The sequence below is a fragment of the Tympanuchus pallidicinctus genome, unplaced genomic scaffold (assembly GCF_026119805.1).
Source record: "Tympanuchus pallidicinctus isolate F22 unplaced genomic scaffold, pur_lepc_1.0 scaffold15, whole genome shotgun sequence".
In the NCBI taxonomy this organism is placed as follows: domain Eukaryota; kingdom Metazoa; phylum Chordata; class Aves; order Galliformes; family Phasianidae; genus Tympanuchus; species Tympanuchus pallidicinctus.
Genome location: NW_026294669.1, coordinates 2,158,130 through 2,176,538, shown reverse-complemented (window position 1 = coordinate 2,176,538; position 18,409 = coordinate 2,158,130). Strand labels below are relative to the sequence as shown.

The window sequence follows — 18,409 nt, the reverse complement described above, 5'->3', positions numbered from 1 at the left end:
TTATTTTGCCAGTAAAGCTAATACACCGTGCCTCAGTTTTACTTCTTTGAGCAGTTCTGTGCCTTGGTGTATTCATCAGATTCTGACTTCACCATTTCTATAGAAAAGTAACACAGTGCTTACATAAGGTTTAACTATAGTTTTATTTAGGTGAGATGAAAGCTATTGTTAACGAAGATCAATTGCAGAAGTGATATTGGTGTAACAAGTGAAGGAAATCAAAACTCAATTATTGCTCTTAAAGGAGGTGAGAAAAGGGGTGGAAAAGACCTCATTTCTTCCTCCTCTGGTGTGCTCCACACCTCCCCAATACCTCCCCAAACCACCTACTTCAGCACTGGTTTTCTTTGTGTGTTCTTGCATCTGTGTCATTTGAAATCCCAAGGATTGAGGGCTTGCATGGTGTGCCCTGGGAGGCCGTCCTCCCCTTTGTTACATGTCAGTTCCCTGACACTTCTCCTTATCACTGAAGGATTGTTCCCTTCCTTTTGTCTCATCACATCCCCCGTGACACAAAGTCGGTGTATTTATAAGTGTTTTCTGCCCCTTCTCCCTGGTTGGTTTCTGTTGTTACATTTTGATTTGTCATTTGGTTATCTCAACGTTCTACCATTTCTGTTGTGGAGGCTCACGCTTCTTGTCTGCCAGACCACCTTGAATTGCATAACAGAGGCAATTTATGCTTGAAAGGCTCCTGGTGATGGTTCTTATGTAGTAGGAATTTATTTCTGGGAAAAAAGCAGCACAAGAACTAAACACGGAGTTTGGTGAGAGAGCAAGCAAGTAAGCACCTACTTCTTGAATGCAGAAATGGGATCTGAAATATTCCAGGTAATTGTGTCTCTGAAGAAGATAAAATTGCTTTAGTACCCAAGCTCCTGGTAGCTCCATTGCTAGGACAGTAAGCTCTCTTGACACCAGGAACAGTTTTATTTTTTTTAATGCATGTCTGTCATGTTAGCAGTAAGCATTCCTGCCTCTTGATATCCAGCTTGAGAACAAGTAGAGGGGAAGGCTCATTGTGAAATCTCAGTCTTATAAATACTATTGCAGGATAATCTCATTAAAAAATTGAGGATAAGACACGTAGGTGTTCACCTCTGCATCTCTGATTGTCTGACTTGGGCAATCAGTTACACTTGTGGAAGCACTCTTTCAAGAAAATAACAGTAATTCCTTGGTTGCAATTTGTTTGCAATTTTTTCTGTTCAGTGTTACACCTGTTATATGCTGAGCATGCAAATGTATCACAAGCTGCTAGGTGAATACACTTACTGAACGTTAAACTGTTTATAACAGTTCTCTCTAAAAGGGATGCAATGGCACCTGGAAACAATATGCTCCTTTTTTTCCCCTTCCTTCCTTCCTTCTCTTTTTTTTCCCCTTCCTTCCTCCAGCTCCTTTGCAGACCCGTGTATCTGGATGCCAAGCGTTGTCCAGGGAAGTTGAGCTCACTCTCATGGCCCTTGTGTTGTATCATTTCAGCCTCCATCAGCATCTTTGAGGTGGTTTCCAGGGGGTTTGTCCCCAGGGTGCACATGGAAAGAGAGCAGCTCATCTTTGGCTTCCAGCTGTCACTGGTATTGCTTCGTGACATTGTGGGTCATGAAGCTGGAGAAGGGAAGACAATGACAGACGTGTTGTTGCTGATTCTTTTTTTTCTTTTTATTGGTCCTTTATTAACATGGGACAAAAAAATAGAATGCCTTTTAAGTAGTTAAATAATAAAAATCTTACCAAATCTTACTCAGTGTGGGGATTTCTGTGAGTCTGTGGGGTGAAATCATGCAGTGTGGTTCACATTGCTGCCCTCCTTCATTGGGCTGTGTGTAGCAGCAGCCTGTTAGTAATATGGTTTTGGTTTTTTTCCTGTAGTCCTGTAATCTGGCAGTGAGGAAGGCAAAACAGCATGGGGAGTGGGGAATGATTCTTGTGAAAGAAGAAGTTGGGGGAGTTTGCACTGGGAAAACACGGCCTGGCCAGCAGAGAACTTAAGTGGTTTTGTGAGCCCTTTCCACCTGCAAGCAGGGAGCACCACGCTGTCTTCTGGCTTTTTGGAGCTGCTTCCCACAGCCAGCCAGAAACCCTGCATGGCAACTGGGGAAGGAGCTTTGATCCTGTAAAGCACCCTGCTTTGGGTACAGGGTTTGGATGCTGTGTCTGCCTGGCTTTCCACATGGCTTTGTAACAGAGAGAACCTTTTGAGGAAACCATGACCTGAGGAACAGATTCTGGACCAAAAAAAGCCCAAACAACTCGATATTCTAATTCACTAAAGTATTTGCTTTTCAAAATAAATCATAAATGAAGCTGTGAGTTTCTCTAAGATACTCATTGCTGTCTCGAGGCTGAAAATCTCTGTGGTGTTTTCATGCTGTGTATGTGACTGTTTCAGGTAACTGCTTTCCTTCCCAGGGCAGAAGAGGGGGAAAGAAAGGAAAAAAAGGTCTGCAGGCACCCTGGCTTTTTTGGGTACCTGCTTGCTCTTCAGTGCTGAGGAGTAGAGGAGTCAGTGCCTGTGGTTCCTGAGGCAGGTAGGGCTGTCACTTGCAGCAGGGCTACACTTCAGTTAGCATAGCCCTTGAGCTTCAGATCACTGCTCTTTAGGTGCTGTTTACAGATGTCTCTGAAACTTTTTGTTGGAACTGTGGTTGAGACTTTGCAAGGTGAGCCTGCTGATCTCATACCAAAACTTCTGTTTCTGAATGCGTACGTTAAATATAAAAATGCTCACTGATAGCAATTCCTGATTTGCATCTGGTGTTGGGCAGATCAACTAACTAGACTTTGGTAAGATTTACTCATGCTGCTCTTGTTTGTTTTAATTCCTTTTTTGGTTGGAGGTAAAAGGGAAGGTGGCTCTAGGGTTAGCAGAGAAGGAACCATTCAGAGTAGCTGAACCTGTTACCACATTCACTTTCCTTTGCCATCGTGCTTACAATTGCAGTGGGTTGCAATAGAGTCAGAGGCATTTGCTTAAGAAGAATTGATGTTAACAGCTAGGCTGGGGTGTGCTTTGTTCCTCTTGGTAGCATTTCTGTCCTTAAAGTCAACTGTCTTCGGAATACCTCAGGTGAATGGTGTGACCTGAAGCTCTATAGTACTGCATCATGCTGTCCCAGGTTTGTCTTTCTGCCCTGCAGGGTAGATACAGATGTAAGCAGGTGTGATTGTCAGATTAAAAATGTATATACAAAATCAAAAACAACAATAAAAAAAATGGGATAAGTAGTCTAAAGGTGGTGACATAGCTTTTGTTTGGAAGTGCTTGGTTGTTGCCTGCGAGGTGTAATTGAAGGGATGAAGAAGGGACCAGTTGTATTCCGTATGTCCTGAAGTTGTTTCTCCGAGGGAACTGTGTCCAATAAGGAGCTGCTTTTTGCAGTTTCATGATAAAGACAAAGATCAGCTTTTCAGTGTGAGAATGGTGTTTAACCACAGGGATATCCAAACACGCTCAGCCAGAAAATTAGAGCGTTTATTGAAAGTATGATGAAACTATTTCAGGGGAGTGCTGTGGGAAACAGTCGTGTGAACTTAAAGGATAAAGGATTTTTTGACAGATGTTCCTTTTAATCCCCACGGCAGCATGTTCTGCATTTCCTCTCCTGCTCCCTCAGTGTGTGAGAGCTTTGCATCTCCCCTGCTGCAGAGCCAGGTACAGGTGGTGATTTCCTTTCAAGAGAAAAAGAGGGCAAAAGAGTGCACTGTGTGTTGGTTGCTAAATGCATTGTTAAGACCTTAAAGATTGTCTTCGGGTTGAGTCAAGCCATTTAATTAGACTCATTGATTTATATATCTTCAGGGTGCATTTGAACAGAACAGTTTCTAGGGCTGGAATTTGTATTTTCCTTAACTTCATGTTCAGTAGAAAGTTCTTTCAGTTCTGATTGCAAAAATGATATAGTGTACCTGTTTCTTTGGAAGCTCTACTGATTGAGTGACAGTAGTGCTTCCAGAGCTCTTTGTTTGAAGGCTGTGTCATGCTTGAAGACATTGTATAGTGAAGTGAACACTGGCACCTATTTTCAGCCTTTCCTTGGGAACTCCCTGCACACCTACCAGCAGTGTTATGGAAACTGAGACTGGAATTACTCATCTGTGCTGTTCAGTGGGCCATGGAGCAGCTCGCAGAGCCTCAGCACGCTTTGAGTTTTGGTTGCTGTGTGCCCTCCTTTCCTGCTTTCCATGGGAGTGAATCCTTATTTACTCATCTACTCGTTCATTACCGGAGGCAGCAGTTGCACAGGCAGCCTCCATGTGCCCTCCCTGCCAGCACTGCGCTGTGCGGTTAGCAGGCGACTCCAGGGATGCCCACAGAAAACAGCTCAGTAATGAAACAAATTTTATTTCAGCTGAATTACCTGCTCAGCACTGTGAAGCTTTCCCAGACAGCTTCGTGGTTGGAATGACAGATTTATTCAGCATGTTTTAACTCCAGCACGTCGCGCCAGATATGTGATCGCACTCCGGTCTTAATTCTGGTAACGTTCACTTGGGAGCCTGATGGTTTGATTTAATGTTGCTTCATCTGCTACCGGAGATTCCCGAAGCTGCTCTTCCAGTCACTGATTTGTTATATTCTAACTTTGCAGAAATTGCATTATTTTCAGTTCTGCAATGTCTTAATATTTAAGAGGGTGTAATTCATTTAAAAAAATCATCAATGTATTTTTAAGGATAGGCTTTTGTTCAGTGCTCTTTTTGTAAATTATGCTCTGCTGAATTAAAGAGGGAGAAGTCTTGTTCTCGAGACAATTTCTGCACCAGATGTGATGCAGAATCTGCTGAAGCTTGGGCTGCTCTGCTGGGGATGTGTCCCATATGTGAGTCAGGGTGATCCCTGCAGCTACAGGTGAGGAGGGTACCCTCAGGGAACCAGAAAGAGAGCACCAGAAGCTATATTGCTGTTTATGAGGGTGGATAGAGTTAGGACAAGGAGGAATGGTCTTAAACTGAGACAGAAGAGGTTTAGGTTGGAAATTAGGAGGAAGTTTTCCACACACAGGGTGGTGAGGCACTGGCACAGGTTACCCAAGGAGGCTGTGGATGCCCCATCCCTGCAGGCATTCAAGGCCAGGCTGGATGTGGCTCTGGGCAGCCTGGGCTGCTGGTTGGTGACCTGCACACAGCAGGGTTTGGAACTGGGTGAGCACTGTGCTCCTTTGCAACCCAGGCAATTCTGTGATTCTGTGCTTATTCTGCTCCTAGCAACTGGTTGAGTGGGAATGGCTGGAAGATAACCTGAAGCCCCTGCAGCAGGCACAGCAAGATTGTGTAGGCTGGGGAGAGCTGAGCTTTAGAGTGGATTTCTGAGTTGATTTTCTTCTGTGTCATCTTTTGTCTCAAATTTTGGAGCTGAAAGTGAGAGCACTGCTGTCCAGGAAGACTGAGGAAATGGAAGAGGATGCTTGCGGGCTCCTGGCTCCTTGAGAGAAGAGTCACTAAGCTGCGAGGCTTTCACCTGAAATGATTACTTGGCAATTCTGTCTTCTGTCCTGTGAGAATGAAGTGATACCTGTTTAGGGAGTCCATGTTTTCAAGTGATTCACTTTGAGGATGCTTTGTCACTTAACTGTCTGAACTTCTAAAGAAACAAGCTAGTAGGAACTGCTGGCAAAATTGGAACGAGGGGATTAGCTATTCTTTTGATGTGATACTGTTTGTAAGAATGCTTTAAAGGACTTAATGTATATGCCAACTGGTTTTACATATATTTTCTACATGGTAACTTTTAATGAGTTATGGAATCAGAGCAGATATGAACCAAACAGGTGTTTTGTGTCGTTGGAGTGACTTTTCCACGGTCTGGTAGGAGGTTTGTGCTTTGAGCAGTTATCTGTTCAGAGCTCTAAGATCTGTTAGGCTCCTGGATGGTGGAGAATCCATCTCTTGTCACTAACCTGAAAGCAAACATCCTGCTGTCCTCTAAAATATGGGGAAGCCTGACTCTCTTATCTGGAATTTGCGTACAAACCTGAGGACAGAGTAGGAGAGTGGGATGACTGTCTTTGTAAATACTTCTGTAAAATAAACTCTTCACTTTGTCTTGCAGGAACATCACTTGCAACGGGCTATCTCAGCACAACAAGTTTTCAGAGAAAAGAAAGAGAGCATGGTTATCCCAGTTCCTGAAGCAGAGAGCAATGTGAACTATTACAATCGTTTGTATAAAGGAGAATTTAAGCAACCAAAGCAGTTCATTCACATTCAACGTAAGTTTCTGAATGTTGGTTTTGTGGTTTTTTTTTCTTCCTTTAATTCAAATTAACTAATCTTCATACAAGCTCAGGGACCGTGTTGCTGCAATTTGAGTAACTGAGAGAACTCAGAAACCCGGGGGGATCTGTGTATGTAAATTCCAGTTTATCTTGTAAGTTTATGGGAGAATGTAAGGATGAAGGTGAGGTTTTTCCTACTGTATTTGTTTATGGGCTGTGTACTGATTTTATGTTGAAGTATGGTAACTGGCAAGCCTTGTCTTCTGTCAATCCAAAAATTGATTCAAAACTCTTTAATTCAGAAGTTCAGTATAAATGGAGATGAAATTGAAGAGGTTTTGAAAGGAAATCAGCCTTGATTCTACTGGTTGCAGCAAAGTTCTGGAAGGTTTATTTTCAGTTAGGCTAGTGGTGAGGCTTTTTGCTATAATATATGTTACTTTTTCACTGTTTGGGCGTAGCAGGAGTTCTTGTGTTTTCCTCTTATTTTGCTAAAGCTTTTTCCTTTCTGTAGGGAACTAGGTCTCAAAAGATCTAAAAGACCTAATTAATTAATCATAGTTGTCTCTGGGTGTTCAGTTGACAAGCGTTTATGTTTCAGTAGCTTAGTTGTTCCTTGGCAGGGAGTCATGTTTGTCCTTTGCAGCATGTCATTCCAGGGGGCAGTTTTGTGGCTTGGACTTCCCTCAGAGTTAATCTCTGTAGCACACCCTCAGATGCAGTTACTGCAGTGATTTATCACTCTGTGTGTTGAAGCACAAGTTGAGCGCCGAGTTTCTGCAGGGAGAACTTCTCTTATCACCAGTTCATGTCTTTGTTTCGTAGTTACATTGGAAAGACAGTTGACAGAGGTGTGCTGGAATATCTAGAAAAGGAAGTACACTCATCTTGCTTGCTCTGGGTTTTGTGCAGACACGCTGCTGGGAAGTGTTGATGAGCAGTTCATCACGTTTTTTAGCTGTCTCCAAGAAGAGGCTGCTATCTGTAAGGAGATTGGAGCAGAGAAAGCATTTTATGCTTGTCTGCCTTCTGCTGTTCTTACATATGCAACTGAGCTTGAAGTCAGGCAAAGATACTTAAGCCCAAACGTTGATGTCTACTGAGGATCCTTAGGTAATTTCTCACTAGCATGGTGAAGTCCTCTATTTGTCCTAACTGTTTACAAAATAAAAGGTTTCTGGAAATAACATGCTCAAGATCCTCCACGATACATTAGAGATAATGGTGGTAATGTAAGATGTGACTTAAAGGAGATGGATACTTCTCTTTTTTCAGTTGAAGAAACAAACCTGCAAGCAGGGCAGGTTGACTAAACTGAAACAAAGCTGCATTTTTTTTCTGGACGTTGCCAGAAATGCTGTTAATGCTGCTAACAAACAGGATTAAAAGTGTTAAATATATATAATGTCGCGTGCTTTGTCTTGTTAAGACTTGATCGTTCTGGAGACATAATAGAAGGTATTAGAGCTGAAAATAAAAATCAGATAATGCTTCAGGATAGTTTTCCAATGTAGCCTGGTTGCAGTAGGTGTGATACAAAGCTGCTTTATGCTTGGCTTGTGGTCACTGTTCAGCAGTTGTTCTAATGCTGAAAGCAAGAAGAGTAACAGTACGTGCTTTGGCAGTGGAAGCTACATAAACCATGAGGTGACAAGTGGCTGTGTGCTACATTCCGTGTTTGTAGTTATTACTAAGAAATTATGAATAACCTTTAATTTTGCAGCTCATCTTATAGATGAGGATGTTAATCTTTACTAGAATAATTCTTTTATGTGTACCACGAGTTCAAACTAGAGGAAAGTTTGTTTCTTGCTGACACACACAGACATACACAAAAAATACCCACTACCAACAATAGAAAAACAACCCAGAGGGGGGTCCTGCAGCTGAGACTATTGCATGTAAGTTGTTTTAAAACCTTTTTGTAAAAACAGTAATGATAACCATCTAATGCTTTATTGTAGGTAATGTAGCTGATCTTTTCAAATGCAGTTTTGAATACTCTTTGTTATGTTGTGTGAGGTGCAGCCTAGTTACTCTGTTAAAATAAAAAATTAAAATTAACAAAGTGTGTATTTCTCATAGTTTAGAGTTGCTTTTTTTAAAAACTAATTACACATTCCACATTTTGGGATGTAACATGTAAAGTGGGTATTTGCATGGTACTGCCTGCGGAGTTGTGTGTTGCAGGTGGGGAGCACTGGAAGCTCTGGTTCATTCCAGTGTTACAGACAGACCTGCTATTGAGGTGGTGGTTTGCTGGTTTGTTAACTGCTTTGGATATAATTACCATGATGTGGTTCTTCATTTGCATTTGGTCAGCACAGATGTGTTTGCTGCCAACAGGATCAGTGCTGCTCTTTGGTTCTTAATGCCAGCACCCTCCTTGAAGCAGCTGTGCTCTGGGGGAGCAACCCAGGAGCAGATCTGGCAGTAGGCTTATCTTCAGTTTGCTTTGGTTAGGTGGACTGTGGGTTTCTCGTTTCTCTGGCTTGGCTCAGCGTGTGGTTGCTGAGGTTGGTGCAAGGAATGTGAAAGAACTCATGGCTGCTGGGGAGGAAAGCTGGTGGAAGAGCTTGGTTTACTTGTAACTCACACCTAGGTCAGCTTAATGACTGCTGAACCACAGCCTTAATTTTCTTAAGTAAACTAAATAAGATAATTTAGCTACACTAAACCCTATTTTATGTAATCTAACTTCTAAACAAATTGCATTTCCATAGTTTAATATGATCTTAATATGTAGAGGAGCTAAAGTAAATAAAAGCCAATCCCTCTGTGAAAGTTTCTGTCATCAGGAGTGGTTGCAGTGGCAAAGGGTGTAAACTAGGATGGTAGTTTTGCAACAGCAATTAGCAAGCCAACAAGTTCTGAATGCTTATTTGAGGTGAGGCTTAGTGATAGGATTGTGGAGGCCCTTTTCTTCAGTGCAGCGTATAAACATGCGGTGTGGGGAGGGACAGATGCTTTGGAGTAGGAAAACAACATTCATTTCTCAGCCACAAGAATCTCTCAAGAGCTACCAGGAAAAAGGGCTGTAGAAAGTTGGCTTGCAACTATGAACTGTCACATTGGTTGGTTCTAAAATGCTAGCCACTAGCAGGGTGTCTGAAATACTATGTTTGCTGAGACTGAGGCTAGTTGTCCACAAGCTTCTGTAGGCATTAATGAGCAGCTGCATCTGTTGCTATGATAGGTGCAGAAATGCAGAGTGGTGAGTGACCACATTGGGCAGCTCACAACACCTGTGTACTAAGGGCAGCTCCAGGATGGAAACTGGCTTTTCCTGGAACCAGTGCAGTGTGCTCTGTGCTCAGAAAAAGCAAAAATGAGGAGTAAGGATGTCACTAAGTGTGTTTGAAAGAGCAGCAGTGGGCAAACTTCAGGGAGAGAGGGGGCTTCGGTGAGCATCCCAGAGCTGTAGCAAGCTAGCTGGGGGTTAATTAACTCCTTGTGATTGCATGTAGCAGCTGAAGAGTGATAATCATGCATTCTGTTGGAATGCAGTTGTTATTTCCATTGCCTCCGCATCATTAACCTGTGGCCTCCATGTAGCCTCCCTTTCGTTTCAGCTGAGCTGTGTTGGTAAGCACAGGTCATGATAATCAATGTGAGAAGCACTGCCTGATGAAGAAGAGTATTGGTAGAACGTATAAAAGGCAGTGTGTGTGGCACAGGCTGCTGCTGCTCTGACATTACCCGTATGCTTCTGTGGAGCAAGATGAGACTAGATTTATTCAGTGCTCCTGACAAGTGCATATTGGGTACCTTTTATCTTCTGTATCTTGTCATTTTGATTATGTCAAAATATTTTTGTGGAAATTATGGTGTAGAGCTTTGGTTTTGTGTTGGTTTTTTAATGATGATTATTTCCTGTTTTTCAGCGCTTAGTTTTTTTTAATCCATCAAGTCTCAGAAATGAGTACCGAGATTTTTATCAGCAAATTATTTGTGAAATTAGGTGGATTTGACATGTTATTTCACCAGTGGTTGCACAGCTGATGAGCCAGTGTAACAGCCAAAGGAGGAGGTTCTGATTTTCCTCCTTTTCCACTTCTGGTTGCTCCATGTGCCTCCAGCTGGTCCTGCTGCTTGCTGGATACACCTGCAAATGGGCTCAGCTCCCTCCCTCAGCAGAAAGCCACTCACATCTCCCCAGAGCTGAGCATGCCTGCCAAGTGATTGGGACATGCATGGCTCAGGGATTTCCAGCAACTCTTTCTTTTCTCAGTGTGAAAATGAGGGCAGGTTTACAAGCAGTGCTCCTGGCTTACAGATGAACAGCATCTCCTCTGTCACAATGCTCCCCATGTTCACTGATGCTCTGGTTTAAAAAAAAAAAAAAAAAAGTTACCATTTTGTTCACAAAGAATTATTGGCTTGTCTACTGACAGGTAATGGGCTGGGTGTTTTTGTGCCTTTGGGTAAACAAACAGTGCCTCTTTTGGGCTCTCATGGGTTTCTGGGCCTTCTGAGATCATCTGTGGAAACCTGCTTCAACACAGCTTGTGGAGCACAGACCTGCTGTAGTGCTTGAGAGAGCCCTCACAAAGCACAGACAGCCTCTCTGGAAACCTTGGGCCATCTCTCTTAAGTGGGGTTGCTTGAGTGTGATTTTTATACTGCACGTTAGGATTGAGTTTGTTTTGTAGGCTCAGGGGAACTTTGCAATTTCCTTTTTGGGGAAAGCAGCAAGTTGAGACCATCAAAGTCCAGAGTAGAGCGCAGTATGGGGCACTGATGGCGGGGGGAGCACCAGCTGCTAGGCAGGACTCTTGGAACTCAGTGAAGAGCAGCTGGGGATGGGTGCTGATGGTTATTTACTGGCTGTTTATTTACTGGCTGTTACCCTGCACACTGGAGCGATTTCCTTTCTTTTTTTTTTAATAAATACAGTCTTACAGAGCTGTGTATTTTAAATAATACTCTTAGTTTTTATCTCAACTTTAGCTTTCTGCAGCCATCACTGAAGCAGTGGGATGCAAGCAGTGCAAAGTGTTGAAGTGTCAATCTGATGTGCCGCTGTTGATTTTCTCTTTTGTTTTTTAGAAGAGCTGCTGTGGGTCTTATGCCCAGTAGAATCACAGAATGGGTTGGAAGGGACATCAAGGATCATGAATCTCCAACCCCCCTGCCACAGGCAGGACCACCAACCTCCCTATTTAATACTAGACCAGGACAAAATTGTGACACAATAACAGTGGAATGTGCCTTCGTACCATCTGCATGGCCACTTCACTGAATTAACACTACAAATAATCCAATTAAAACATAATTGTACTGCAGTAGTAGTAATATTATTTTCTTGGAATATATTTTTAGAGCATGTTTACAGTATGTGTTGAGCCAGAGAAGTCTTCTGATTAAGTGCTACTCAGAATTAGTACAGTGAAGGGAGGTAGCAGCTGACAGCTGAAAACAGTAAGGGATTGCTGCCTGGTACTTCTGACATGTTGTATCTGAGTGTGAGTGCCTCTTCAGCTTTTGTGCAAGGCTAAATAAATTGTTTTACATGCTGGCAGTGGTTAAGGCTAAGTTATTGCATGGGTGTAGAGAAGAAGCACTCTTAGGCTGCTCTGCTATGTGGAAGGAATGTGTTACTGCGTACTAGTCGACTGTACCATATGAAACAGAATGCTCTGACTTCCTTGAAGCTATTTTATAGCGTTATTCTCATGGTTCTGCTGTTAATTGCATCACCTCAAATTGCACCAGAGAGTTTGGGTGCAGAGTTCCTCAAAGCTGCTGCTGAGGTATAGCTGTGACTTAAGAAGAAAGAGAAAAGTTGGGACTTTGGTTTGTTGTCTAATACACGTAGAATGTATGGCCACAAAGCTTCAGTGCTGCTAATACAGTTATTTGTTGGTTGAATTATTTGGAGTGTTCTGGTTAATATTTCACCTGTCTGAGTTTGGATATGAAACTTTAGTTGCACCTAATAAGAATTATTGTTGTTCAGGATTTTCTCATGCTCTTTGTGAAATGTCCTGCTATGATAGCTGAACGATACTTGTGCTTTTCACAGGGCCAGAAACACTGCTTAACTGTGGAGAATGAATAGGGTGATCTGTAATAAAGATAGGAGCCTTGCTGTAAGGTCGAGAGCACACTGTAGAATACAGAAAGATTCGTGTTCTCATTTGTTAGAGTTTGGGAGTATGGTTAGGTTGCAGTTGGACTTGATAATCTTTAAGGTCTCTTCCAACCTGAGCAATTCTATGATTCTGTGTATTTAGAATTGAGTTGGTTTTGGAGAAAAAGCAACACCTGACTTCCCAGCAGAATTTATCTAGCATTCACCAAGGGCAGATCGTGCCCAACCAATCCGGTGGCCTTTTGTGCTGGAGCGATGGCATCAGTGGACCAAGGAAGGGCAAATAATATCATCTAACTGGACTTGTGCAAGGTTGTGGATATGGTCCTGTACCGTACTCTTAGCTCTAAATTGAAGAGAGATGAATTTGAAGGGTGGACTGTTCAGTGGGTAAAGAATGGGCTGGATGGCTGTAGCTGGAGGGTTGTTGTCCAGGTGGAAGCTGGTAACAAGTGATGTCCATCTTGGGCCCTGTGCTCTTCCATGTCTCTGTCAGTGACTTGGACTGTAAGGTTTGAGTGTACCCTCAGCAGTTTGCTGATGATACAGAGTTGAGTGGTGCAGTCAGTACAGTAGAAGGAAGAGGTGCCATTCAGAGAGACCAGGACAGGCTTGAAATATGGGCCTATGAGAACCTAAAGAGGTTCAATAAGGCCAAGTGTGGGGTGTTGCGCTTGGACTGGGGCAATTCTACGTATGAATACAGACTGGGAGATGAGCTCCTAGAGAGCAGCTCTACAGAGAAAGACTTTGGGGTCCTGACGGATGGAAAGTGGGGCACAAACCAGCAGTGTGTGCTCAGTCCGGAAGGCCAGCAGTATCCTGGGCTGCGTTAACAGAGGAGTTGCAGTGGGTTGAGGGAGGAGATTGTGCCCCCTCTACTCTGGCCTTATGAGGCTCCATCGAGAGTGCCGGGGTCCCCAGCACAAAAAGGATGCAGAGCTTTTGCAGTAGGTCCAGAAGAGGGCCACGAAGATGATCAGAGGGCTGAAGCACCTCTCCTGTGATGCAAAGTTGAGGGAGCTGGGCTTGTTTAACTTGCAGAACAGAAGGCTGTGGGAAGACCTCATTGTGACCTTCTAATACCTGGAAGGAGCTTACAGGCAGGAGGAGCACCGACTTTCTATACAGGTAGATAGCAATAGAATGTGGGGGAATGGATTGAAACTGAAAGAGGGGAGATTTAGGTTAGATGTTAGGGAAAAATTCTTCACTCAGAGGGTGGTGGGGTGCTGACACAGGCTGCCCAGAGAAGTTGTGGGTGCCTCATCCATGGAGGCACTCGAGGCCAGGCTGGCTGGGCTCCTGGGCAATCTAATCTAGTGGTTGGCAGTCCTGCCACGGCAGGGACTTGGAACTAGATGATATCTGAGATTCCCTTTAAACCCAAGCCATTCTATGATTTTACACAGCGTTGTATTTGAAACAAGTTTACTTTATGAAGTATTTTAGTAATGTTATTTAGTTGAGTTGCTTTAAAATGGGCAATGAATTGTATTGGAACTTGTATTGGAACTAAAAATTATCTTAATTGTTGAGCTTACTGTAGAAGAGTTGCATTGTAATATCACTAAGAAGCATTTTTGCTTTTATTTTGTGAAGAGACAGTAAAATTTGTATGCTCCTAGGATAGCTTTTGTAAGAAAATCTTTATTTTCTTTCTGCCTTTCAAACCACATTAAAAGAGAACGAGACTTGCCCTTATATAGAAAGACAAAGACGAGAAACTTCTAAATACTATTTTAATACTTCCATGTGGGCCCACTTGTAGCAAAAAGAGAGAAGTGTCATGGTGGAGATCTGCTAATTTGATTGATGATGTTTTTTATTTCTGACTATTGAATGCATGCTTCTGTATTCACTTGTTTTGTGCCTGTGTGTTTTTGTTTCAGCCTTTAATCTGGACAATGAACAGCCAGATTATGATATGGACTCTGAGGATGAAACCTTATTGAACAGACTAAATCGGAAGATGGAAATCAAGCCACTGCAGTTTGAAATAATGATTGACAGACTTGAAAAAGCCAGTTCTAGTCAGGTATTTTGCTATGTTAAGAAATGGCTAAAGTATTCTCACCTGTGAGTTTTCTGCTCAGTAGTTCTCATTCATTTTTCAGTTGTGCTGCTAACTGGAGAAGTATGCTTGTGTGACTGCAGGCATACAGAAATTGCACTGCTGTCACTTATTGTCACTGTTGGTAGCAGGAAAATAGGAGGAGGAGTGTGTGTGTGTGCGTGCAGTGGCAATGGGAGGAGATGGTTTCAAATTCTAATTCCCATCCATGATGTATTAGAAGAGGACAACTGAAAGAATCTGCTTTCCCCTTTGGCATGAAAGCAGCTGACAGTGGTTGGTAGGTGTACAGATCTGAGCATATCAGAATCCAAATCCTTTTTTTTTTTTTTTTTTTTTTTTGCTTGGCACTGTGGGCATTGCCTTCAGTTTGAAGGTTACAAGCACAGACAGTGAAGCAAAGCCTTTGCTGAGATTGGACCCTTGTGGTATAAAATGCAGTGATGTAAGAAAGGAAGCTATGCTCTAGGAGCAAGCATGAATTGCCAATTATTTTATCACAAGGAGGCTAATATATTTTAGTGAAGTTCTTGAGGTGTTCCAGGAGACCACTGTCTGGAGAAGCATCTTTAAAGCCAAAACATGACTCAAAAACTACATGAGAAGGACCAGGTTCTGATAGGTTAGCTTGAAACGATGTTATTTCTCAGCAAGATGGGCATTATGAAGGAGTGAAACATCTACTGCAGGATCTGTAGCTCTGCCACAGTTGCTTAACCTGATGTAGTTTGGTGTTACATTGTAAGAGGCAAGATCTTGTGTTCTCTGCCTCTTCTGGTGAGCTCAGTGAGGGCTGGGTAAGGAGATGTTACTACATGAAGAAAAAATCAAATACACTGAATGATGCTTGTGGAGTACCTGGCACTTGGGTCCTGTAGAGCTTTGCTGTTGATACCTCTGTCCTGGCTTTCAGTTAAAGCAGCTGGTTACACTTTCCGTGTTTTCTCCTTATGTTGCTTTTGTTATTGATTGCTTGAGTAATGAAGTTAAATTCAAGAACCGGAAGACTGGTTTGATTAACCAGGCTGATGTCTGTTCTCATTAGGACAGATGCAGGATTGCTGTAACGCTGCATGTTGTCATAAGCACAGGGGGTTAGGAACCTCCTTTTCCCTCACCCACCTCCATGAGCAGGTCCTTTTTTTTAGTTCTCTTTCTGCTATAGATTGGGTTTTGTTTTATTCTGACTGCAGCTACTTCCATAGAAGCAGTGGTTAGACTTAGGATGGCCTTCTTTTTCTTAAATGTATTGTTTCTTTTTCTGATGATCCTAACGTAGAGACAAGGTTTAACATAATTTGAAATGCTGCTTGCAAAACTGCAAGTTGAAATTCAAGTTTATTTTTGGTATTCTTCAAACTATGGTGAAGATGAAGTTGTGTCAGGCTTCTTTTAAGTAATAATAGAGATTATTTTCTTTATTTAATAAGTAGGTTTAAGATCTGAATGTGTTAAACTCGTATGTTAGTTACTCAGTGATGGCTTTTACATTTACTAGGTATGATTTCAGTATAGAATTAGAACACATGATAAGAATATAATTATTTAATTACCTGTGTTTTAACTACCTCCCACTGAAATGACTTGTGTAAGAAATAAGTGTCTGTGTATCCCTGGGTTGTGATAAATATGGAAGATCATTGTTCTTTTCTATCACAAAATAAAAATTATTTTGGGAAAAGATAATGGTGGCAATTTGCTTTAGAGCATATTTTGATTTCACTGAAGGGTTCTTTATTGTATACAACATCAAACTGCAAGCAGTCGGATGTTAGTAATGTCTCACCAGTAAGTGTTTTCCTCTTTATTTAGGGGAAAGAAAAAAAAAAGTCAGTGATTAGTCTTCAGATTATGATTTGATAGTAAGTCATTTAAGCCCTGTGCTTGTAATGATATCAGAAGTGATTATTTTCATGAAGAGTAGACGAAGTTGTAGACTTGTACAAAGGGTTCTGAGAGCTGATCGTGCTGATCCAGAAAAATCAGGGACTGTTTAAGTTAGGACAGTCTGTTTGGATTTAGGTGAGTATTCTTCTCCCTTGGGCTAGAAAAGGATCAAGTTTATTTAGGAAGTGTGCAAGGCATTTGAATGTGCGGTGACTTTCTCCTTGCTTTACCCCATCTCAAGCCCTTCACGTTTTCCTTTCAGCTCGTTACACTTCAGGAAGCTAAATTGCTGCTAAATGAGGATGACTACCTTATTAAGGCTGTATATGACTACTGGGTAAGAAAGCGTAAGAATTGCAGAGGGCCGTCCCTCATCCCCCAAATCAAACAGGAAAAGAGGGATGGCTCCACCAACAACGACCCTTATGTTGCCTTTCGGAGGAGGACTGAGAAGATGCAGACGAGAAAGGTAACTTGCCATTTTCAATCCTATATAGCTGGGAACCATTTTGATTTGATTTCTTTCTAGCAGATGGCAGAATCAGTGTGTAGCTATCTGCAGTTATTGATACAGTTGTTTGTCTGTATCAGTAGTTGCAACATTGGAGGACCCACCTCAGTTTCAAATCTGTTAGATGATGTAGTCAGTTTGTAACATGTTAATTTTCTGTGTCTATCTACAATGTGACAATTTCCTGGAAGGCTGGAAGTCCAAGAGTAATTTATAGGCTCACATGTTGCTTTGGTGAAAGAAGGGGAAACTCTTCCATTTACCATCTGGTAAACAATTCAGGTTTTGTATTTCTAGCATTATCAATGAGATCTGATACAGAATGCAGAATAATGACAAATGTATATGTAGATGCACGCAACCTTATCGTGTGCAGAAACAGGGTTAAAGAAAACCTTTGGGCACAAAGTCCTGAATTCCTTCTTCTGACGAGCTGCTTCTGGGCTGGGATGCAATCTGAGCAAGAGAAAACATGGGGAAAATGACTGAAGAGTTCCTTTTCAACTGAAAAGATTTTCTTTTGCTTTTTGTGCTGTCTATCCCAACTAGATTGGCCTTTTTGAGAAGTTCATCCTGATCTCATTGGCTCTCGCTCTGAGCAGTATTATGTAACTTTTTTTTTTGCTGGACTGGTGCCAGTTATACCCAATGGGTTTTGCTTTTGACATAAAATTTGCTTAATCTTTCAACAGAATCGAAAGAACGATGAAGCATCTTATGAGAAGATGCTGAAATTAAGAAGAGAGTTTAGCAGAGCCATAACAATTTTGGAGATGATTAAGAGGAGAGAGAAGACAAAACGCGAGTTGTTGCATTTAACGTTGGAAGTTGTAGAGAAAAGGTAAGCTTGCAAATGATGTCACTTAGAACTCTTAAGATTTCACTTTTCATTAAATAGGTTTGAAAACAGCTCCCGTGATTTATTCCTTTATGGATGCTTGTCTTCTGCACACATGGCTGAAGGCAAATATTGCTTATGTACACTTGAGAAGCTAAAACAGAAAGACAAAGAGGCTGCATGAAAACCTGTTCCTTGTCGCTCTGATGTTTGCCAGTGGAAATTCACTATTATATTTTAATTATTTTTTTAAAGATACCATTTGGGTGATTATGGAGGTGAAATTCTCAATGAAGTGAAGCTTAACAGACCTGAAAAGGATATGAGCACAACTGCATCCACTCTTCATAATGGAAATCATCACAAAGTTCAAGAATGTAAAATTAAGGTAATCTTCCTTCTGCTTCAAGTCTCCTGTTTCCTGTACCCTGCAGGTGTTTGCATTAGAAAACTGCCTAGCAGATTGATATGCTTGCTGTGTTTAACATTTAGCTTTTTTCTCCCCTAAGTTTTAAAAGAATTGGCCATCATCCACCAAACAACAGCTTTGTGTTAGCTTTCATTTTTCTTCTCACATTTTTTTTCCCCCTTCCATTATGAGGTGATGCGAGAGTACCAATGCTGTAAGTGTGTAAAGGGACAACACTGAGATGGCAAACAGTGAATTACTTTTTTTCCATTGACATGAGGATAGAGCACTGCATTTTTCCTGTAGTGTTGTCCATGAGTATTGGTTAGCCCTCAGTTCAAAGACAGTCGGATTGCTGATTTACAGCAAGAATGC

At 41.9% G+C, this 18,409-nt stretch overlaps 1 protein-coding gene across 1 annotated transcript in view; it reads left to right on the top strand.

The window, feature by feature from the left end:
* Positions 1 to 18,409, top strand: part of EPC2 (enhancer of polycomb homolog 2) — a 40,891-nt gene that overhangs the window by 7,100 nt on the left and 15,382 nt on the right. The window contains exons 2-6 of the mRNA XM_052675751.1: positions 6,056 to 6,215; positions 14,208 to 14,353; positions 16,539 to 16,745; positions 17,480 to 17,628; positions 17,881 to 18,013. Coding sequence (XP_052531711.1) covers positions 6,056 to 6,215; positions 14,208 to 14,353; positions 16,539 to 16,745; positions 17,480 to 17,628; positions 17,881 to 18,013 — 795 coding nt within the window. The remainder of the gene's footprint in view (positions 1 to 6,055; positions 6,216 to 14,207; positions 14,354 to 16,538; positions 16,746 to 17,479; positions 17,629 to 17,880; positions 18,014 to 18,409) is intronic.